The sequence below is a fragment of the Stylophora pistillata genome, chromosome 11 (assembly GCF_964205215.1).
Source record: "Stylophora pistillata chromosome 11, jaStyPist1.2, whole genome shotgun sequence".
In the NCBI taxonomy this organism is placed as follows: Eukaryota; Metazoa; Cnidaria; class Anthozoa; order Scleractinia; family Pocilloporidae; genus Stylophora; species Stylophora pistillata.
Window position 1 is genome coordinate 179,056 of NC_142529.1, and position 23,277 is coordinate 202,332.

General features: G+C 36.6%; 3 protein-coding genes and 1 long non-coding RNA gene across 6 annotated transcripts; 2 read left to right on the forward strand and 2 right to left on the reverse strand.

Moving 5' to 3' along the window:
- Nucleotides 1–226: 226 nt before the first annotated feature.
- On the forward strand, nt 227–1,744 carry LOC148719575 (uncharacterized). 2 transcript variants are annotated; one of them, XR_015993326.1, is made up of 3 exons: nt 227–385; nt 1,091–1,177; nt 1,540–1,744. It is a non-coding gene; the product is annotated as an uncharacterized LOC148719575 (long non-coding RNA). The 2 variants fall into 2 exon arrangements; XR_015993327.1 differs by having other exon boundaries at nt 228–385; nt 1,094–1,177.
- LOC111332282 (allatostatin-A receptor-like) lies at nt 1,718–21,380 on the reverse strand. Its single transcript, XM_022937583.2, has 3 exons — nt 21,163–21,380; nt 4,098–5,966; nt 1,718–3,119 (listed from the first exon to the last, which is right to left on the reverse strand). The coding sequence occupies exons 2-3, from the start codon at nt 4,459–4,461 to the stop codon at nt 2,293–2,295; spliced, it is 1,191 nt and encodes a 396-aa protein (XP_022793318.2). The 5' UTR covers nt 4,462–5,966; nt 21,163–21,380; the 3' UTR covers nt 1,718–2,292.
- On the reverse strand, nt 7,262–12,830 carry LOC111332291 (galanin receptor 2a-like). Of its 2 annotated transcripts, none has more exons than XM_088739069.1 (3): nt 12,487–12,830; nt 10,768–10,948; nt 7,262–8,641 (listed from the first exon to the last, which is right to left on the reverse strand). In XM_088739069.1, exons 1-3 carry the CDS (start codon nt 12,508–12,510, stop codon nt 7,812–7,814), a joined length of 1,035 nt encoding a protein of 344 aa, XP_088595195.1. In that variant the 5' UTR covers nt 12,511–12,830; the 3' UTR covers nt 7,262–7,811. The 2 variants fall into 2 exon arrangements, with proteins under 2 accessions (XP_088595195.1, XP_022793331.2); XM_022937596.2 differs by lacking the exon at nt 12,487–12,830 and adding an exon at nt 11,102–12,096.
- On the forward strand, nt 15,358–23,183 carry LOC111332264 (tubulin beta-4B chain). The gene is made up of 7 exons (XM_022937558.2): nt 15,358–15,514; nt 15,902–15,996; nt 17,628–17,736; nt 18,123–18,233; nt 18,532–18,989; nt 19,580–20,074; nt 22,112–23,183. The coding sequence occupies exons 2-7, from the start codon at nt 15,940–15,942 to the stop codon at nt 22,244–22,246; spliced, it is 1,365 nt and encodes a 454-aa protein (XP_022793293.2). The 5' UTR covers nt 15,358–15,514; nt 15,902–15,939; the 3' UTR covers nt 22,247–23,183.
- The last annotated feature ends 94 nt before the right edge of the window (nt 23,184–23,277 follow it).

Here is a 23,277-nt window from a genome sequence, read left to right on the forward strand (position 1 = left end):
AATTTCTCTCTTATAGCTGTGGACATCAGAAAATATCAATACATCAGTATGGGTGTTTTAAGTGCAAAATACGTAGCCATGATATATGGTTTTGAAAAGCAAGCATGTTCTTAGAAATTGATCGAAATTTTTATTGTTTAAACCAGTTTGACTTCACTAAATTTGATTGGTTAATTCCTCAACAATTCGCCAGCGGGCAAATACAGCTGAATTAGTTCAAGGCTTGGTCGCGTCCTTTTTTTAACCGTGAAATTACAAATTTGTGAATATTTTTGAGGAAACAAGCACCTGAGTAACATGAAAGTTGTTCCTATCTTGTTAATCCTAGTCTTGTTTCCTTCAGTGATCACTGCTACCGAAGAAATTCTCCCCGGCACCGAGGAAGGTACAAAGTAGAGTCATGACTCATTTTCATAGACTAATTGCAATGAATACAAGCGGAAAATTACGGGTAAAATGTTTGTTTGGTTAGGGAAAGTAAATGAGTTCGAAGATAAACCAAGTTGCAGGATTTTTACCCGTATTGTGTTTAAAATGCATTAAGACTAATTGGAATAGATGGGGTAAATCTAATATTCATCCATTTGCTTTTTTCTATGTGCGTTTGTTGATTCAAGAATGATGTTCCTAAACTAAGGTTCTTTACCTAAATGCCTTTTCTTGCCAGCAAACCGGCTCAATACACAGGAAAATCGGTTATGAAGAAAAAAATATACGTTTTTACTTTGTGCCTTTTTTAAATTAACAAATTTTTTTCAAGCGTCAAGTTAATTCTATCCGTTCTATAAGAAGCTAAATCGGTTCAACCATCGCACTAACTGAACGTCTTACAATATTATTTCCCCACAATATGCACCTTTAACTTGTGGATAAATCTTGGCGTGTGAGATTTCCATGTTTTATTTATTTATTATTTCTAAGTAATCACTGAGTCTCTATGTCATGAATTTTAGCGACTGGGAATGATTCACGTCCCCTATTGAGCTTTACAACAATTTTAACTTACTCTCGTTGATCTGCTAATAACAAAGTCTGTGTATTTGTGTGTTGATTTTTATTGTTATCTAATGTAAATATCTTTTTGGGCTATAAGATGGGCTGAATGAACAGGGACATCCCCTCAAAGAAGGAGATCAGCAAGTTGATGATGACAATACTGAAATCGAAGTGAATCAACGTAAGGTTATCACATCAGGTCTACAGTTCTAACGTAGAATGAGTTAAGGAGAAGAAAATAATATTCCAGTTAGCTTGCTTTCGAAAAGAATTGATTGAGTAGACGAAAATTACAAGTTCTATGTGGGACACGATGGTTACTGTAAGTTTGCTATAGCTTACAAGCGTAAAAAGAGAACGGCATGTCGAAATAGATTATCGGACTGGAAATCGCGTCAAGCTCATAGTTTGGTACAAAGGAATTTTTGATTATGGATAATTAACTAAATTAAACCTGTCTTAAGCTTTCATGGTGCCATCACTAATCTAAGATCTGTTTTAGCGTTTGGAAATTATTTATACGGTAATTACAATTGCTCGCAGGAAACGGAGTTGATGCATTTGAAGGTGACATCATGATGTCAACCGAGCAATGGCTGGAACTTAAAAAGGAGTTTGAACGGACAGGACAGCCTCTACCGCCATAACATCATTAATGGTTTAACTGGTTCGAACGGGAAATTACTATTAGTTGTAAATGGCTTAATGTTGACTGCATTGGTAAAGTGAATAAAACATTTTTAACGGAGTTAACCATTGGCGGGTTCTTACTTATTTTATCTTGCTTTTCGCTTTATCAGAATTACCCACAGTGGATTGAACATGTACATCTGCAACCATATAGCATAAAAAAACCATGTCGACAAACTGAATGATACAGTGACACCTTGTGGCAAAAATTAGGAGAAAAGGAAAATTATTGGAAATGGCATTATTCCAAGACAAGTGCAAAATTATTTTAACAGTAGATAGGGACCCGTGTCTCTAACAACTCGCCTCTTTCATAGCACTGTTAGAGGAGAGTGTCTTGCACAAGAAAAAAAGATAATAGCCCCAGCAGATACTTTGAACCAGCTTACTTTGAAAATATAATTATAGCGTTTTTCTTTTATGGCGGATACGCTAGCTTTCCTGGTTACCTAACAAAAGGGTAAACCAGAAAGTCCTACTTCTTGAAAAAGAAATTACCTAAACCAATTCAAAGAGGACAAGTCTAAAGCTGGCTTAGTTTATCAATTCTTTCTTCAACAGTTATGTATGCGTTTCAGAAATATCGTTAAGCACTTGTCATGTTTGTTACGCATGCTGCAGCGGTTCAATGGTTTGGGTTGGTCTAAATCCATTAACCCCGCTGACACGATCGCTCGCAGTCATTTCCATCTCTGTGACCCTTGCCCTGTGCCATGGACACAGAAGAAGCGAAAAGTACCTTCGGTACATCCTGTTGCTAATACAATAGATCAGAGGGTTGACACACGAGTTGAACATACACATCACAACAGTAAAATGATGCAAGGGCGTGTCCAGCTGAGTTATGTCATATTTGAACAACAGATAATATAATTGGTTGGGAAACCAGCACACTCCAAGAATGACCGCTGTTAACATACACATCCGCAGTAACCTTAAACCAGCCTTGCCTCTATTTGTTTGAAATAGAGCCGGTGACGACTTGATATGGTTGTAGATACTTACCATGGTAACGGCTGCGGCAAGAAGGGGAAGAAAAAACTTTCCTACAAATTCTAAAATAGCCACAACTCTTCTAGTAGTGCCTTCGGTAAGAACAATCCATGAACACTGCTCTTTACTGTCTGAACCGGTTGTGACTGTCATTTCCATCAAGTGAGGAGTGTTTAAAAGCACAGAGAGCATCCATATGCACAACACACAAATGTTTACTCGCGGCTTCGTTAAAATTGTTTTGTACTTGGTTGGGCGAGCTACAGCAAGCCATCGGTCCATAGCCATACATGCAACTGTATAGACTGATACTATACCCATGGTAAACACGAGGTACTGAGAGTAGATTACTCTGCAGAAAATCTGGCCAAAATTTCCTGATGGAGCTGTGATGGAATCAGACCGAATAATGTACGAAGGAGTAACAAAAATACCAATTCCTTAAAAATAGAAATAGACATATTTATCATATCTCTATTTACAAAGATGCTTTCTTACAAGATTTACACTTTTTTACTTAATTACCATATATATTAAAGAAATTTGCAGTTGTTTATGTTGATAAAAAGCCAGGTGATGTGAGGTTGAAAGGAAATCATTGAATATCGGGAGGTGTATTTGAGTCCAACTGTCAAAATTAGACGAATGTGTGATTGTCATAAGTAAAAACTGCTTTAAATGGAGGTTTACTTAACTTGAAATCTTTAAATGAGGAACTGTTTGTAGAGTTTAGCGCCCATCGAATTTACGGTAATGAAAACTTACTGAGCCTTTTTTTACAGTAAATTTCTCCTTTAATAGAAAAAACCCTTTCGTTTTAAACTGGAGTTTCCGATGAGAGTTTTAGTAGAACTGACTTGAAAAACAAACAACTTACGAGAAGCAATTCTAAAATTAAAAGCAACTTTACCATAGAGTGGCACCTGTCAATCAGTAGAAATGTCTCACCTACTTATTCATAAAAAAACATTATTTCTAGAATTTCAGGTTAAAAATTATTTTGGAATTCAAACTGAAAAAAGTTACACATCTAGCACCAAATGTGAAAATGCCACATTTGGCACGGTTACTTTTCGGAAACTATCCAATCATTCGTTCAGCTGGAATACTATTTATTTTAATACCACTGAAGGGCCCCACGCAAATAAACACATGGGAAAGAGAAAGCTATCATCATCTGGGGACAAAGACAGATATGAGAGGTGCACAAGTATCAAGGAGAGACGTAAAAAGCAAAATGTGCGCGTTCTACGACGTGGCGATTTAAAATTAAAAAGAAAATAATCTGAACATGATGCTTCCCACTTATGATGCAGAGCAAGCTGTTGTTTAGCTCTTTTTGATCTTCCTTAGAAAGTTATTTAGAAACAACAATTTTCCGTTTCAATAGAATGATACGTGGAATTGGGGTGTTTTACCTGTTATTAAATCAATAATGGCCAAGCTCGAAACTAGTCTGTTGTATGGAGTCTTCAGCAGTGTTCTGTTTCGAAATATTACCACCAATAGAAGGCTGTTGTTTATGATGGCGAGTGATCCTATGATACCAAACAAAACTCTTGTACCTACAATCATTTTCGCCAATGAGATTAGAAAACGAATACATTCACAAGATATGCTACCGTCAAGGCTAGTGAGCGATATTTTCTTAGACTTGGCTTGATCCAATTCAAGCGTTATGCTTCGGCAACAATGGTAACCAGGATATGCTGGCAGGTGAGTTATGTTTCCGAATGACGTGAAATGATATCTGATCACGTCATAAGTTACCTTGTTCACCATTTCTTCTTAAGGTTAATTATCCACACCCTATTTCAGTCTGAAACATTTATGACGCTTTCCCGTATTGATAATACTTTCTCATAAAGGTTTTGAGTTTTTTGCCGGTAGATAAAGTGACGAAAGAAATTACGTATATACCGTCAGCACTGCATAGGGCAATACCAAGAGCGATCTCTCGTTTTTTCTTTATTGATATTTTCCTAATAATGTTGTAGTAAATGATTTCCTGGGAAATTCCCTTATGTTAATTTTAAAAACAAACGAAAAGGCTATTATGAGTAAAAAATCTGTCGCCTTTAAGTCGAAAGAAATTGTGTAAATATTATCGATCTATTTATTATAAAGGCTAGTGGCGCCGGTAAATCATCAAAACAAAATGATTCAAATGGAACAACCATCGTTAAATTGCTTGTGACAGTTGACAGATCAGTGGCTGTTCGCAAGCGTGACTGACCTTCAACTCGAACTCAAGAGATCTTGAGTGTGAGTCCAGCGGCCTAGCATCTGGGCCATGTTGCTTACATACATCGAAAGACATTTAAACTAGACCGCGATTGGACACCCTGTTTCGTTTTGCTTCTCACTTCATTTCGTTACCACCAAGAACCATGGCATAAATGTAGCTTGGAACTAGGTATGAAGAAAACTAAAGCTGAAATTCTGTCTGTTTGCACTTCACTCATTGATGACACCTGTCAGTTTTTTCACTTGTATTTAGAATTGAGCATTTAAATTCAACCCATTCAAAATCAACAAAGCTCACTAGTGAAAAATTTTCAACCTCTCGAGAGTGTGTGAATACATTTTCACTGTTTTACTCCCTAACACTCATTTCCTTCAGGAGCGTATTCTTGGTGTTCTTGTAGACCAGTACCTGCTTCAACTATATATGATAGACATAAAAATGCAAAGTGGAGCTTGGTTGAGTTGAGGGAAGCATTGTAGACAAGTATCGATGTCAAAAACATCCAAATCAATCACCAGTCAAGCCACCTTATTGTTGGAATAAATCAACGGTGACACATAGGGTCGAACCCCCCACAAAAAATGAAAGTGTCCTATCCAAAATCCTGAAGTTCCATCATTTCTCCATTTTGGCCAACAAATAGATTCAAAAGAAACACATAATCAGCAGTGAAATAATAATAATAATGAGAAAAGCAAAGATCGCGCGCGGCGTATCTCTCTCCCTTTCACAGCGTGGTTAGAAAAAAACTAATTCGTAATGATGCCCATCCTGACTAGTCGGCGCATCTCTTTCCTCTAATTAGGAAGTCGACATCATAGCAAGTTAAAGTGATGTAACTTCAAACATCAATTATTCTAGCTCAGTAAGGAAAGGACCAACATCAAATACAAAAATCTGAGCTTAACATTTAACTTCATTGAATGTTAGGCGGGATTCTTAATTCACATTTCAGTTTCAGCCGTCTCCACGGATCCGCAAAGCCTTTTCCTGTCGCAGCAGTGTCATCTAACTCCAAATAAAGGCGATTTATTAGAAACTAGAAAGATAACCAAATGGAAGTCTGGTGTTAGTTAGTTTTTGCTGATAAAATCACCAGATAACATCTGGTTAATTTAATTTTCTTCTCGGGATCTTTCGAGGATAAGTCGATCGAAGATGAAGTCTCTGGTTTCAATTTGCAAACAGCATCAATAAATATAAAAAAGCATAGCATTAAAAAAACATATCTTTTAAAATGCAAATCAATTTCGAAAAATCGCTTCGATCGCGATTGCTAGTGAAGTAGTCGTGAATAGCAACATGATTATAGACGCTCTAGAATAGTAAGTCGTTGTCGATTCCTGATCTTTGACTGCAACGTGTTCCGATATCACTAACAATCATAAAAGTTAAGCATACATTTGAATTTCCATGTATATGCATGCAACTGAAAGCTCTAATTTACAAGAACTGACTATTCCCTATGTGCAAATAACATGTTACTCGGACAAAAAAAGTTATAGTCCCAAGTTTTTATAAACAATGCACACCCTTCAGTGAAGAAGGCCCCCGACCACCCCTCACTACTAAGTCTGAGGTTATTTTTCAATTCTTCGTTGTTCAGTTAGGGTAATGGGTTTGCTTGAGTGGTAAGGTGAGACCAATTACCGTAAATCCTCTAATAAACACCCTGGGGGCTTCTTTATTTCGGGTACTCTGTGGGGGTGGCTTATTAGAGGGAAGAGCTTATTAATTTAGCCCGATTTTCACCACCAGGATATAATAGGATATGCTGTGCCGTATTTATTCAAAAATTTTCAAAAATTGTTCACTTTACATTTTTTCATTTACCAAATTGGCAGAGTCAATAAAGTTAAACTTCAGCACATGAAGCTGGAAGTCAAGCAGCCGACAAATAGAACTCAATTTTATTACCTAACTCTCTCGATGGACCTTGTTTAGCCATGTTATATTTTTAGCATAACTCTGTAATTTCCGTGTACCGTATTCTATTGATGCAAACATGATAACATTAATCAATCAATGACCATAATCAATATTAAATGACAAACTAAAATCACAGTACTTGAATAAATTTATCGTACTTACTGACTAGGAGTGTTAATTTTAATTTTTCTTTTTTTCGAGGATGAGGGGTGGGGGGCTCATTAGAGGGGGGGCTTAATAAATTTCTTCCTCTAAAGAGAGGGGGCTTGTTAGAGGGGGTGCCTTATCAGAGGGGGGGCTTAATAGAGGAATTACGGTAGGCACATTAGCCATTCTTAACGCATCGAATTAAACAGAATTTAACTTTTGGTTTGGTAACTCCCAAAACAAAAGACATATAAGAAATTGAAGGATAATGGCAAGTTTTATTTTATCCTTTTGATTGACGTAATTCTTAAGAAACGAAAATTTACAACTTAAATGCACATAAAGATTTGTTATTTTCAACTACGGCCCTAAGAACAACAATTTTGATTTTGTATGCACAGTTACAAATGTACACATTTAGGTTCTAATGATCTAACAGGCTATTGCTCATATTTTTTGTCAAGACTGAATCTCCAACGACAGCTAAAGATCAAAATGGTAGTCTAAACGCTTACAGTAAGACCATCTTTAAATGATGATTTTTAATTTTTTAAGTGCCAGGCTGCTGAAATTTTATGTATATCATATTACTGATAAAGCTCATTACGCGTTTACACTTTTGTTTGTAGTTTCCGTCATAATCCGTGAGGAGGACACGCATCGTCATTCAATGTATAAAAGTTAATAGCGAGTCTCTAGGTTTATAGCCCTCTATGCCGCAAAGGCTTCAACGCTGTAACGCAAGGAATCCTATCGGTCTACGAATGTTTACGCCTAACAAAGTATCAAATATCTCCATGTTCTACTCTTACAGGAAATTTCCCCTGAGAAACTTGAGGGATACAACAGACTGAACCACCTTCTTTGATTCTGTCGATGATAAGTCGAAGTCCTTTACAGATCCTCTGCACCTGGGAAGTAGTTCTTTTGCCTTTTTTCTGTATAATTTGTTACTTAACAGAAATATGCAAGGGTTCAAACATGAGTTGAACATGCAAACAATAACTGTTGCTTTGTGCAATGGGGTATTCAGTTGCACAACTTCAAGCTTGAATAGTAAGTAAACAAGTTGATTGGGGAACCAACACAGCACCATCACTAACGATGTTACGGCAGCCATGAGTGTGACTCGTGTAAGAGCAATGTAATTACTTGGACGAGTTATTGCTGTAACATGTGAATCTTTCATGAAACGATAAAGGTGAATGAAAGACACCAGCAAGACTAAAACTGGTATTAGAAATTTTAAAAAAATCTCTGCAACTCCTATGATAACTCTAACCTCTCTGCTGGCTACTCCTTGGAACACGCAGCGTTCAGTTATATTGACATTGTCAAGAAAATACTTGGTCTCTATGATGTGAGTGCTGTTAGCAGCAAAGGAAGCAATCCAAATAATAATCAGATACTGTTGTACTTTGTGAATTCTAAAAGTTGTTCGATGTTCGAAGGGTCGAAATACAGCAAACCAGCGCTCCACTGCGAGTAACGTAACCGTATACAAGGAAACGATTCCGAAAGTAAATACAAGATATTGATTTCCTATGACGTAGCAAAACATCGCAGAGCCAACATTCTTCCTTGACAAAGCTGGTTTTTGACCAATTATATATTCTGGTGTTAAGACAAGAAAAATTCCTAAAAATAAGAGAAAAATCATCACCACCTCTTTAGATTTAGATTTATTTAGCTTCGCCAACCGGCAGGGACACTGCAACAACTTGCGCCAATTACTGCGGGCCCAATAAACCCACTCATCCCACCCCAGGGGAGAGTAAATGGAGGTATCATAGGACAAAAATTTTGTCTTGTTTTTTTTTTTAATTGATTTTTATTGCTATCAATTTTGCTAGGACAGAAATTTTATCTGGTTTTTAATTTTTTGAATTAATGCTATCTATTTTTATCAGGATAAAAAGATATGTTTCATTTTTTCTTCCAAAAATTTATCATATTTTATAATCTCATCAGCTAACAATTGAAGATATGTCAATTCTTTCTTCTTTTCTTCTCTCTTTTAGTTTTATCTTCCTTCGCTTATTATACTTGTTACGTGCACGAATGACCAACAAATGTCCGCTAACAAAGCATACATAAAAATAGACTCCCGAGTACGATATATGGCACGCAACAAAAATGTAACAACAAGCAGTTACCCATTTTAACTATTATTTAATTAGTTTTACAATGTCTAATTTACTTAGGTTAAAGATTAAGTTCAGCAGTTCATAAAGCAGGCTTACAATCCTTCATGCCGTGTAAGTCTTCGTCGTTTTGATCAACTTCCAATTCCAACATCCGCCGACTGAAGACCACGGCGCTTGGCTTTCTTGATTTATCGCATTCTTTCCCTGTACACAAACTCTTCCGGAGGACTCCATAGTAAACTCTGTATTCTCTATCTTCTTCCTCTCTCGACTATCGTCTTTTTCATCTCTTTCTTTTCTCTGGGTATCGCAAGGTCAAAAGGTCATAGCCTTGTCATATCATAGCTTCCACAAGCTCAGTCAGCAAGCCACGAGGGTAAGCCCTCGGGCAAATCTCCTATGTACTTCTCACATGCCAGCTTTTATACCTTTACTTTAGTTATCTAGAACGTTCCATTACTATTTATAGCGCATTACAAGTTGTACTATTTTTGGAAACTGCTGCGTCACATGAAAGAAGTTTCTGGAATATTACAGATTATAGATAATTCTAGAAAAGTCTGGGATTGCGTGACAGATTCAGTAAAAATAATTCGATCCTCGTAACATACTCTTCCAAAATTTCTTTTACAAGAGGAGAAGAAGCAACTATTAAGTAACTTTCGTAACCTTTGAATCTGTTTATCATGTTGTATGTTGGACCACCGATTGATATCTTTCTATTGGTATATGGATTTACACCTCTTTCTAATAAGTGGAACTCCAGCATCGCTTCTCTATCGTTCAATAGCCTTTCTACAGTCTCCAGATGTTCTGTATTTAATCTTAAAGAGTTTTCTTGTATTGATAAGTCACTTATATCCTTTGTGAGTCTGTCTATCTTGTTTCTGATACAATTCATTTGTTTTAGAGATAAGAATCAAATTTTCTTCATATGATAGCAATGTCTTGCCTTACCCAGGAAAAAATTCAAATAATTTACCAAATAAGTATAAAATAAAATAAGGATTCTGTATTCTATTATTGAGATTATCTGCTCTCCTTATCAATTGGTGAATTTGAAAAAAAAAAAAACTCTTCAAGGAATTAACAAAAATCAGATAAAATTTTTTTCCTAGCAAAATTGATAGCATTATAATTGAATAAATTAAAAACAAGATAAATTTTTTGTCCTAGCAAAATTGATAGCATTAAAAGTCAATAAATAAAAATAGAGACAACATTTTTGTCCTAGGTACCTCCATTTCTATACTACTGGGGAGGACATTCATCACACAGTAATCTCGTGTGTGGGAAATTAACGTCTCCTACCCCAACCCTACAGGAGACGGGACCTCCATTCATTCGTCCCTATCCGAGAAGACTAGAAAATCTAACCATTTCTTGATGTTATAGAAAGGCAGCAAATTCTTCTCAATTATTTTAAGACCCTGAGTGTTGGTCCGGCCGGGGCTCGGAACTCTCGACCTCCCGCACAACAGTCCAGCGCTCTATCCATTGAGCTAACCAATGGATAGAGATAATTTCGTATGCTTATCTTTGCAATAGTTAATGATAAATCTGATAACTTTTGAATGATGGTAAGTCGAATGTTCAAAATTACAACAGTGGACTAACCTGTCATCATATCGGTGATAGCCAAGCTCAGTATTATTTTGTGATAAGCTTTTCTCAGTAGTTTTCTATTGCGTATGATAATCGCAATAAAGAAGACATTTCCAGTGAAAGAGATGATTGCAACGGCCGCAAAAAACAACCTTTGACTTAAATTTCCACTGAAAACCATGTGCATTTCTTTCTGCAAGGAAAAAAAAACATAATAATTAGCATTTAAGTACTAAATAACATATATCTCCCGTCACTGATAAAAAAAATTAAAAGAAGGTATGCGAGGTCTTAACTGAGAAAGGAAATTTGTCTAATTGCTCAAAAGGTTCTCTATAGAACTAACATTTGATTTCTTGGAGCTCAAATTATGCTATGATTGTTGTTTGGGAGGTTATCCCATATAACACTTTCATCCATCAGGTGGCGCGAAGAAATTCTAAGTCTTGATTTAAAGAACGTGCTGGCAAACATTGTTCCAGCCTTGCATTAGCAACCTGAGTTGACCTTGGACAGCAGTGTTGTTTCACACGTGAGCGGTTGACAATAGAAATATCAGCTCTTTATATCATATAATCATATTGGAAGAAATTTGATATATTCACAACAATTTTAGTATGGTACTTTGTTGAATTTAATAAATAAGATTCCTCTTACTAATAACTTCTTTTCCGAAGGATAAAAAGTAATAAATCAAATCTACTCAATTTCCGGTAACTAGCTGATTTTAAAATTAAAATCCATTAAACCAGTGAAAAACCTACAAATTATATTGACCAAGGAGCTGCTTCACATACTTTAAATTCTGTTATTTTGCCAACGAGATCAGCAAAAATAGGTTATAAAATTATTTAAATTCACTCATAAGCCTGTTAAAAATTCGTTGAAATTTAACATTTTTCTCAAAGAAAAAAAATCGTGCAACCTATCATTGCATTGAGAAAAAAAACGTGTGGCTTTAGTGTGTCACGTACGTAACGCCTTTCTCGTATATTAAACCACTAAGTTTTTGAAGCTTAACAATGTTTTGTATGAAAGCGATCTTCGCAGTAAAAAAACCCTACTTAAGTAGTAGTGGAAATGAGGCTTGAAAAAAATTTTAGGCCCGTACAGGATCTGTAACCAACTGAGCTGGGAGCTGGTCATCATGTTGGTTCGTATTTAAACCCGTTTACACGGGTTTAAATTTTAGTTTTTTCTGACTAACTGTAGCTATCCACATCGATAAAAGAATAGTGTTTTCTTCTCACAAAGAAACCCATTCTAGAGAAAATGAAAGATTGAGAGCCCTTATATCTTAAGGATATCAATGTCATCCTTTGAAATTTTCCAGAAACGATTGGGGGACGGGTCTCATCTAAATAAAAGCGTATTGTTTGCAGAATACGCCAAAGTCCACAGCGTGCAGTAGTTAAATATGGAAGTTCAACAAATAGCCGCGATAGACTCTCTTTAAGTTTCAATTTAGATTTTGGCAATGAAAGCTATAACTTATTTTTATTCCATTTTTACTGAGGAGGAATTTGCATTTGAAACGCAACCTGGTAGTCCTGGTAGTGTTTAGTAGAATTTTTACATCCACGATGAAATTATTTCAGCAACCAGTTAAAGATTTTCCTTATAATAGTAAGTTACATGCCAATCATAAAATTGATGTTGCTGGATGACTAAATCATTTTCAACAGATTTCGACAAATCGATCACAAAGTGACAGCTAAATGTACATCTTACCAGCACCTGTCGCATCATAATCATCTCTTACATCACGAAGCTTAAAAAGCACTGTCGAAAATACGTCCAGCCATGGTGTGAGAGTAATGTCACGGTATAATATTGTCGGTCACGTAGTGGAAAATTACTTCTTTGGGGTTGCTCGTTGTTTTCCGGATTGAAGTTTACCAATTTTCTTTTTGTCGACATCGTCCGTTTTGAATTGCTTTTCAATGGTTACGTTACAAAATGGTAGTATATATCAGAGGTCCTATGACAGCATTGCACAATGTTGGTCGTGCTACAAAATTAATTCCAACCATCTCTGTTAAGAACTGTGGGTTTGCATAGATCCTCATGGTAGGCGAGACTCTTCTGTATAATTAAACAGGGGAAACTTCTGAATTTTAATGTAAAAGGAGAATAAACAGCCTGTCGCTTTCTTTTCTTGTCGTATTAGCTTAGATTGGCATTGTTTTAAGAGGGTTGTTTCCTTGGTAAGGAAATTAAAATAGACAATGTTAACGTTTTTGAAAAATAAAAAAAATTGTTGATTGCAGCTGTAGCTTGCAAAAAAAAAAAAAAAAAAAAAAGAAACGAAAAGAATCACCATAGTCAATAGAACTACCAAAAGGGGTTTTTAAGCAAACAAGGACGTGTAATCTATCATTTCAATTTAGTGCCGCGCCTCGAAAACCTACTGTAAATTAGAATGAAACATTCTTTTGAGTTTTCTCAGTGTCTTCCAAAGCAAAGATTGGATAAATTTTTCAAATTCAATCACGCGCGTTAAAGTTACGGGAACACTAGCGAATCAGGGGACTAACAAACGGAATGAAAACTGTCGAAGTTTTAAAATTGCTACGATCAGTTCAAGAGATATTTTGAGTTGACGATCTCGACAGTTCTCGTAGTGTCAGATCTATAATAATAATAATAATAATAATAATAATATAGGTTAATTGAGGCTTCCCCATAGGGGCTTTTCAGCCACAATGTAGTTTAACTAAGTGCTTGAAAATCCCCACTGGCAGGAGGCAGATCAGTGGGCTATTCACAGAGCGCAGCCGAAGAGTTGAACCAGGGGCAACCGAGAGCAAATCCAGTGAGTGGCAGGGTGGAGGATTTCAACACGGGACACCGGATTACAAGTTCATCACACAGATCTATTTATCAACTATTTTCCTTTTTCGCTGTTCAAGAACAAGCTTATCCAAGAACAAGACTTGTTATTCAGGACGGTATGATTTCCGCTGATTAATATTGTAGTAAAGTATTTCACCTATGTAACATCAATTTGCCAGGCTTCCTTGCCTGAGAACTGCTCTTTTAGGAAATATATCTAAATGAGTTGTATGTATTAGGTTTTTTTAGATTCTTAATCTTAGAGGCACGTACGTATTTTGAACGAGCTCTACGAGCTCCTTGAAGCTACGTGGATGAATAAAGTATTGATTGATATTGATTGATTGAGCTGGTCAAATGTCCGTTTTTGAAATATCATCGTTTGATTATAATCAGACCTGGCAAGGTAGCACTGGCGTTTTAGATGTGGAAAGAGGAAACACACGTGGCTTGAACGTAGAAGAACATCTTCGACCTGAGCAGAAAACCAATTTTAAGAGGAGAATAATTACATGCGCTTCTCTATTCGACATCAACACACCTTATACTGGACTGATTTTGGCCCACAAAAAACTTTCAATGGTTCCCAGGGCCTTGCTTTTTTTACCCGAAACTAATACCACTACCACCTGCTTTAAGCACACTGCTGAGTTGATTTGGGTCCCGTTTTATTTCTCTCCCTGGGTGTCTTTGCATTGAACCGTTAAATAAGCCTGCTTCACGAGATGTCGCCAAAGAATTATGTGTGATTCCTCATGATACTTTATTTCAGTTGCAACTTGGTTCTGTGGTAGTCACATGCGGCAGGATGCTGATTGATTCCATTGTCTGTTCTACTTTCTCTGTAATCCCGTGTGCTTTGAAGATAAGATCGTTTAGCGCACAGGCGCAGTGGAATGTAATTGGACAAGGAGCAGTATTTTAAAAGTTAATTTCTGTAATGAAACGCGAAGGTGACTCCTCGATTTAAGTAGGTAGATCATAACTTTAAGACATCACCTGTTCTCCTTTTACTCTGTCGGCTGCATTTACGTTTCCTCGATGGGTTTACGAGTAAAACATCAAAAGCTTGTAATTCCTGTCAAAATTACGGTCGAATTTAATAATAAAACTAAACCCAGGTATGACCATCTCCGTACACCTGGCCGAGGTTAGATTTCTACCTAGCACTAATTTGTTAATCGTAAAGCTTTTCTCGGACCAAGACAATTTAGTTCCATTCATTTGCAGTTGAAGACCACAAGGATTGTACGTATGCCCAGTCCCACTCTCTATTCGACCAGTCCGTTCAAAAGAAATCTCAATCAGAAAAAATAAACACCGACAGGAGTCTTCAAATTTGGATAACTATTGCGATTCTCAAAGGTGGAAAAAAAGTAAACCCTGGAAACAACAATAAAGAAAGTGGTCGATGAATAAAAAAATTGTCCGATTGTTTTGGATTGACCTTGGACGCAGTATCTCCATTGCGTGAGGGTTGATGAGCGTGAAAAATATACCTACAAACTTTATTAACCAAGCGGCGATGAAAACACTCAAAATATTCACAATTTCTCTCCACGGGTGAAGAGTCTTTGAATGTTTCAATTTAAACCGACTCGTAAGCGGCCACAAAGTCCTTTGTTAAACCCATGTTATCTGACTCTTAACCAATAGGAAGGCGACAGCTCCTGAAGAAGCCATTAGCCTGACAATTTGTTACTTTCGTCGGGAGAGACACCATGAATGGACCACCCCCCAATAGAGAGCAATCATGGCCATCATCAATTATTCATCCAAGCAAACAATCGATAGAATGTAGCCCATTTCAAATATGTCCTAATGGCCGTTTCAATTTCTCGCACTGTTAATTGATCCTGTAGAATAGACTTAATTGCCTTTACCATGGTCTTTGGTGTTCATCAATTAGGAACAAGTTTACAAGGTAAGACCTTTTCCTTTTTACAGATTTGGAAAGTGTTCCTAGCTTTAAATACTTTCATATGAAAATTTTACCAGTCCAGGTTAGAACTCCTTTTGAATTCAGGATAGAGGCTAACAGTCAAGTTTAAAAGTATCTAACACAACGTAACCCCACTACTAAGTCGTTCATTCTATTGGTTGGGATAGAAATTTGTAAGTATCCAGGTGTCCATATAAAATCTGAGTCAAGTGGCAGTAAAAAGGTGAAAAATATCTCTAACTTAAGTAATAATATTTAATGAGACATGTCTCTCGAAAGGAACCAAAGCAAACAAGTCCACTCAAACTAAATTTACTTCCGTGTGGGACATTATATATTGTTAAAACCTTGTTTTATAATCATCGACAGAGGCAAGGTGATCAATCCAACAATAGCAAGCACCTATCATGAGAGACATAGTGCATATTCAAGTTGGACAGTGCGGGAATCAGATCAGCTCTAAGGTATTTTAACATGTATTTGTCGAAGCTTTTATCAGTTAAGCAGATGAAAGGTTGTCGCATCTAAAGGTTTCAATGGTGGAATGCAAAAATCTTTCTCGTTTTGGTGGAAGTTGTTGAAAAAAGCTCCCAAAAAAAGAAGACGTTAAATGTCAAATACAGGATTAGAACTGCCTAAGTCTACTCTGCAAAATTGTTTTTTAACTGATACAAAATAATTTCTTAGCTGCGAGCAAATCCACGATTTTCCGCCAAACACCTTGAACAAAAAAATATAGGTAAAAATTCAAAATACCATTTAAATTTAAAGGAAAAAGATCACAAATTTTTCTCGTTTTATGCTATTTAGTATTGTCTCCACAAAATACCAATCTCATTTGTAAACTAGATGTAAGGTATTTCTCCAGTTAGACGTACAATTTGCAAGACTTTTCTTAAGTGCACGGTCCGTTTGATAATAAAACAGATTTCACATTGGATGCCATTAGCTCAAGTAAAGGGCTCTCTATTGATTTACACAGGAAAACGTTTTGACGTTTGACGAAACACTAGTCTTAAAATCTGCCGGCTTAATAGCCCATCTATGGATTTCCTTCACTGTTTCAATATAACAAGTTTAAAGTCAGCGTGGTTCATTGAAATTATAGTTTATCAATTAAATGCAAATTACCGTCGCAGAAGGGTTCGCGGAGCCTGAAACAAATTTAAACTGTTAGGTTAATTCAAATTGTTCAGTAAATTTAAACTGTTCGGTAAAAGAGATGACAGTGTTTACCGTTTGCTATCATGTACAAAAGAGGATATACTTAGCTTCCTAAACGTGCAATTTTTTTTAAAGTTGGACGCAAAGAGACTTAAGCTGCGATACCAAGGAGAAATTTCTTTAGACCACCTGCCGAAAGAAAAGCAGGTCTCTAATTTACCAGCAGTGGTTAAATCCCCCGCCATTGTTCTACTTTGAAGAAAAGATCTGCCTAAACTAAAACTGCAACAGAGAATGACAAACTCTTATACACAGGAACAAATACATCAACCAGGGGGATCGCAATGGTCCAGAAGAATCGCACCTTTCATAGATTTATTCCTGCACGAGGAAATTAATTTTTTGACTTTATCACGATTTAAGACGAGGCCACCTGCAGGACTGTAGGCTGTTGTCGATTCACCTGTGAGAGGACGTTTTTCCTCCAACTGCCCTATCAACAGAAAACTTTGTCTCACACTTCTCATTTTCTAATATGTTTCATGAAGAAAACGCTACAAAAACTCTCACCCAACATTCCTAATTCATGGAACGGTGTCCTAGCTTTTTATAACATTTCTTGCAACAGTTATCTCTTTTCTTCATTAATAACAAACATACTTCTCCGTAAAAAAGGAAAATACAAAATGAAAATTATTACGTCGCTGTCAACGAAAAACAGGCATGGTATATAAATGACAGAAATGAAGAACTCTATCTCTCGATATTGATTAGTGACCAATAATGTACACATCCTACGACAAGTATGATGCAAAACAGAAACCACAACAAATGTGATCTTTAAGGGTAAAGCAGGCTCAAACACACCGTTATCTATCAGTCTGCATGTGATTTAATTTATATTATTTCTATTGTTCTCTGCTTGATGCAGTTTTGGGAACTTATCTCTGATGAACATGGGATTTCGCCAGATGGGCATTATACGGGAAAAACCCACAATCAACTGGATAGGCTCAACGTTTATTTTGACGAAACAGTGGGTAAGTAGTGCGTAAGCACAGAGTATATCTCACCCGAAAATGAGAAAACTATTCTCCCTTGACATAGATTCGTTCACCTAGAAAGATGTTATTAGAGAAAAAGGGATGTACTTTCAACGGCTTGATACAAGCAGCAGTTGCTAGACCAAAGATCAAAAGGTCTTGTTCTTATCAGTAAATGTTCTGATTTACATCTCGCTGTTCGATCTTGCACCAAACTATTGATCGAGAAAATGAGTGTTATCGTTAAGTCATAACGATAACTGTTGAGTCAGTGAGAGTGTACTCAGTATTTCGCCTGTTGTCCGCTGATTGAATGTTTACTAAAGTTATTGGACTTTTTTACTCTCAGGTGAGATAAATTTATTTTTCTCTTGTGTATGCAGATGGCCGGTACATTCCAAGAGCTGCATGCCTGGATTTGGAACCAGGCTCAATCGACTCACTCCGCACCTCAAAGTACGGAGGACTCTTCAGCCCTGACAACTGCATATGTGGTGAGTTAAAAAGAAACTGAAGCTAAGGGAAACGCTCAATTTCGGTTAAAAGCACTGCTGTAAATCATTATCGGTTCGAATTCAAGTAAGCCAAGTGACGTTAGAAAAAACATTGATTAACACATGAGAGAGAAATTTTTTTCTGGTGTTCTCTGCTTAACTTTGTATCAAGAAAATTTTAATCAACTGGCCAAGAAAACATTCAGTCATGGTTTAACTGCCTATCCCGTTGTATCAATTGATTACAAGTATCATTCTCAACACATCCTGTAATCTATATATTTAATTCCAAATACAGGTCAGAGCAGTGCGGCAAACAATTGGGCCAAAGGATTTTACACGGAAGGTTCTGAACTTCTAGAATCAGGGATGGACTGCATACGAAAACTGGCGGAATTTTGTGATTGTGTGCAAGGTTTTCAAGTGGCTCATTCTCTAGGAGGAGGGACAGGCTCTGGCCTTGGGTCGCTTTTAATGTCAAAAATTCGCGAAGAATATCCGGATAGACTGCTGAGCAGTTTTTGTGTGCTGCCCTCGCCAAGAGTGTCCGAGACAATCACTGAGCCGTATAATGCTACGCTAAGCTTTCATCATCTTGTGGACATTGCAGACGCAGCGATTTGTATTGATAATGAAGCTTTGTATTATATCTGTTCAAACATTTTAAAACTGAAGACGCCTACCTACAGTGAACTGAACAAACTAGTGGCTACGACCATGGCCGGAGTCACAACCTCCCTACGTTTTCCTGGTCAGGTAAGGATCAATAAGCTAAAATTACATAACAATGCTGGGACAACTGCAGTCAAAACCCTCCCAAACAGCCACCTTGAGGACATTGCAAAGTGGTTTTTTGTAGAGAAAGGCTATCGTAGGGGGGAAAAAGGTACATAAATGATGACAGTCTTTTTTGAAAACATAGAACATTCTTTTTCCAAAATCTGCCTTTTGTTTCTTACAACTTCAGTAGAAAAATTAAAACGCATCAAAGTAGAAAAAGAAAACAATCATATAAATGTAAAAAAAAATTTAAAAAAATCTTAAAAAAAAACCAAACGAGTAGTGAAATAAGTACTTCAGCTCTCTCGCTGTTCGCTTTCAATCCTGTAGACATTTTATTTTCTTTAGGCGAATAAGTCGGTGAACAACTAGACGTGGTCGATGTGTTATTTTAAAATACACATTTTTTTTTTTTATGCGCACCGTGCCCAGGGGCTATAAAATGGGCCCTATGGGGAGGTGGCCATTAGCAGAGCTTTGACTGTAGAAGCTTTGTGTTCGCAATTGTCATATTGAAACAACTAAATAAAACTTTGGGTGTACTTACGGAAATGTGCTCTCCACAGCTGAACGCAGACCTCAGAAAACTCGCAGTAAATATGGTTCCATTTCCAAGACTTCATTTCTTCATACCCGCTCACGCACCACTCATTAGCCGATGCTCTCAAAGCTACAGATCATACGGCATCTCGGAACTTACAAGTAACATGTTTGGACCTCAGAACATGATGGTAGCTTGTGATCCGCGCCAGGGAAGGTACCTTACCGCTGCAGCTATGTTCAGAGGTCAGCTCGCTATGAGGGAGGTGGAGGAAACCATCTCCGCGATGCAAAACGCATATTCAACTTCATTTGTTGAGTGGATTCCGAATAACATGAAAACAGCTGTATGTAATGTACCGCCTAAAGGACAAAAAACCTCCGCCACGTTTCTTTATAACAGTACCGCCATACAGGAAGCGTTCAAAAGATTTACTGACCAGTTTTCTGCCATGTTCAGAAGGAGAGCATTTCTCCATTGGTATACAACGGAAGGCATGGATATTATGGAGTTCACCGAGGTGATTTTTATCTTCGTTTCCTTGTTAATTTCTTTGAAGACCAGCCACTTTTTCGATCGAGCCTATTTCGTGTTTGACATTTGAAATAACTAGTGATACCATCGACATTATTTTACTGTACGACTGATCACTCTTAATGGTATAAAATCTACTCCCACCGTGACCTGGTCACAACGCGGTTTATTGTCATTTTACAAAATGTTAGTAGAATCGCAACTAAGTAGGAGGGTGATTCTTCAAAACCTAGGAATCCTTTGCACGAAAACCAAAAAAGCTGCTTTTACATTGGCGTGTTTACATCCAAGATGGAAATATAAATAGGTTTGAAATTCAAGCAGTAAAAATATCAGGAAAAGAAACAAACTGAACTGGCTTTTGGGCAAAGAACTGCTTTAGTTACGTTAAAATATCGAGCTAAATTCCATTAATGGTGTTTCATTCAAAGTCTTGATATATTTATTGTGAAGGCTTCTTTTAACCGGATTAGAGCAAACCCTATCAGCCGTGCGCGTGTGAAGACAAAACCAACACGGAACGAGAGTTCACTGGAACGCGTTAGAAGAGACTGCAATTCATGCCAAAGTATTTGACAATTTCTCACTGTACAAATTGAAACTCATGAACGTGCATGTAGAACCCTCTGTGATAGAGGGCCACATTGCTAACACTATAGATTAGCGAACGAGACTTTAAGCGCGAAATTTCCAAAAACTATCTAATGAGTTTCTTGGCCGAGACGAAACGCCGTCATACCAGCCACGAAGTATTTTTTTTTCATTTTGAGTCATTTGGTAATGTGTTATCGTACAAAAGTTGTTTGTTTTCGAGTAAATTAACTACGAAGGCTTTGAAAGAAAAATGGCTTAGACTCGTGGGCGAATTATTTACTTGTAAAAGAACACAAACGGAAAAATTTTGTTGAGATCGACAGGGATGCGTGAAACTCGTACTTGCAATTCAGACGAGTTACTAGACAAATGTTTCATCAAACCAACACAAGTAAAAGCCTTCCGGATTTTCTTACTTTCGTCACAAAGTAAATCGAATTTTTAAACTATAACTGCTTCGTAAATAATCGATAAACTGACCTTTCTCCCATGATCCATAACACTTTTTAGCAAGATCATTGCTTCCCGACTTCGCTCTTAAATTCCAGTTTCTTGAACTTTCTACACAAACACGATTGTTCAGTCGATTGTACGCACAGTAAGGGATTGAAGAGCCGTTAACGTTGAGACAAAATTTCTATAAAAAGGCAAGGTGTCGAAGCTCCTAGGCTGAAGTGTTTGTTCCTGAATAACATAAGTTACCCTGAGCAACAAAACTACGCAACAGTCTACGCAACAAAGGAAACAAAATTCCCGCCATGGCGCGCGCTTGCCACATGGATCAGCTGAGCCCTCTCATTGGTTATACGAGGCGACATTGAAGAAAAACATACTGAGGATAAATGGCTTAAAACAGAACAAAAAATAGAGAATGAGCCGCGTAGATACAAGTTATAAGAAATTTTTAATGCTCTCAATTGAACTTAAGATAAAAATGAATTTGAGTCACAGAGTAAACCTGAAAAGGTGGCATTTTTTGGAGAGGGATCTCTTTAGCGTTCCTGGCATGCAACAGGTCATAAGAGCAGCCGACATATATTTTTAATCGTTCTTTTCCTCAACAGTGTGACAAATGGAAGGTAGAGACATTACTTTTCAATAGTTTCAATCTAATGAGGGAAGGGGTGGGGGGTGGAAAATATCACGGTGTGGTATCATAACTAATTCACATTAACAACACATCATCAGCCCCTTAAAATAACCAAAACTGAAGGAAAAAATCCCAGGAAAAAGTGGGCAACAATCTCCATTGTCTTTCTCCCAGGTTGGGTATTTGGATGTGTTATAAGGGTATGTACCACCCCGATGTGACCAAGTCTACATTTGGGCCCAGGTTTTAAAATAAATAGAAAAAGGTACTATATCTCATTTTAAACACTAAGTGCTTCTATTTTGTAAAGTTTACAAATAACTCATTTTCAATTGCCAGGCTGACTCCAACATGAATGATCTCATCGCTGAGTATCAACAATACGAGGAAGCAGGGCCAGAAGAAGTCATCTATGATGAAGGCGAATATGAAGAGCTCAGAGATTTCCCAAGTGACTCAACCAACAATATATAAATGAAAACTAAAAGATTTGCTTTGAAGTACAATTATTTTCATTTATTTGCTAACTTTTACTTTATTATCAGGTTACTGAATGATTTGTAACAGTTGCTATACCAAGTACATACATATAGTTTAAAGATGAGCTTGACTCAATATTAAAGAATCTAGGGCTCTCAACAAGTACTTCCCTGCTAAGTTTTGAGAAAGTAAGCGAGGTACCTATATAAATTGAGTTGAAGCTCTTCACAAGATGTTTGTATTATTACAGTTTACCAAATATTAATTTACCTTTTAGTTTTGTTAGTGAACCAATCAGTAATTTGTTTAAGTTGAAATACAACACAGAACAATTTCCAAAGTATCCAAGTTAAGGGATGTTTTCATTTATTCGTTGGAACAGGTCTTTGAGTCAATGTATTTTCTATTTCATTGACTTTGGTGAATTTTTTATGTTTGATTACTCCATTAAGGGCTTTGTTTGTTTTTGAATGTAAATATTATACCAATTCATTTTGCAATTTAGGCCAAGAACATAAAGCTCACTTGATTTTGCCTCCATCATATAAGGATTTAATTCCTATTTCTCTGTGAACAATAAAATTTATTACGTATGAAATTAATCCTCCTAAAATTTCCATATACCGGTAAGTTTAAATCAAAATAAGTTTAGAATAATTAAGGATTATTTCAAAATTAAGTTAACCTCTCATGACCCACAAAGCCATAAAATCCTATTCTTAATCAAACATAATTATATATTTGAATAATGAGGAATTAAAATAATGATTTAATCCAAAGAGGTGACTTAGGCATTGCAAGATAAATAGGCAAAGGAGAATCTAGAATTTTAAAGAGATTACAAAAGATTCAATTATTTATAAATATACATAATTATTTAACTTAAAAAAGGCTGAAAATAAAGCTTAACTACAAAGATCTTGATTATAAGGGTTTTTACCTTGTTTTTTACTACCTTACTCATTTGCCCCATACACAGAAACAAAAGAAGCCTTTAGAACAAGGGTATTGAAAAGCCATAGTAA

What these genes read in the sequence shown, in the direction of transcription:
- LOC111332282 (XM_022937583.2), bottom strand. Translation starts at nt 4,461, where the DNA reads ATGGTGAACAAGGTAACTTATGACGTGATCAGATATCATTTCACGTCA. An exon ending in CATTATTGATTTAATAACAG is followed by an intron (nt 3,120 to 4,097) that starts GTAAAACACCCC and finishes TCTATTTTTAAG; the next exon opens with GAATTGGTATTTTTGTTACT.
- LOC111332291 (XM_088739069.1), bottom strand. Translation starts at nt 12,510, where the DNA reads ATGATTATGATGCGACAGGTGCTG. An exon ending in TTATGATGCGACAGGTGCTG is followed by an intron (nt 10,949 to 12,486) that starts GTAAGATGTACA and finishes TTTTCCTTGCAG; the next exon opens with AAAGAAATGCACATGGTTTT. An exon ending in TATCACCGATATGATGACAG is followed by an intron (nt 8,642 to 10,767) that starts GTTAGTCCACTG and finishes TCTTATTTTTAG; the next exon opens with GAATTTTTCTTGTCTTAACA.
- LOC111332264 (XM_022937558.2), top strand. Translation starts at nt 15,940, where the DNA reads ATGAGAGACATAGTGCATATTCAAGTTGGACAGTGCGGGAATCAGATC. An exon ending in TTATTTTGACGAAACAGTGG is followed by an intron (nt 17,737 to 18,122) that starts GTAAGTAGTGCG and finishes TTGTGTATGCAG; the next exon opens with ATGGCCGGTACATTCCAAGA. An exon ending in ATATTATGGAGTTCACCGAG is followed by an intron (nt 20,075 to 22,111) that starts GTGATTTTTATC and finishes TTCAATTGCCAG; the next exon opens with GCTGACTCCAACATGAATGA.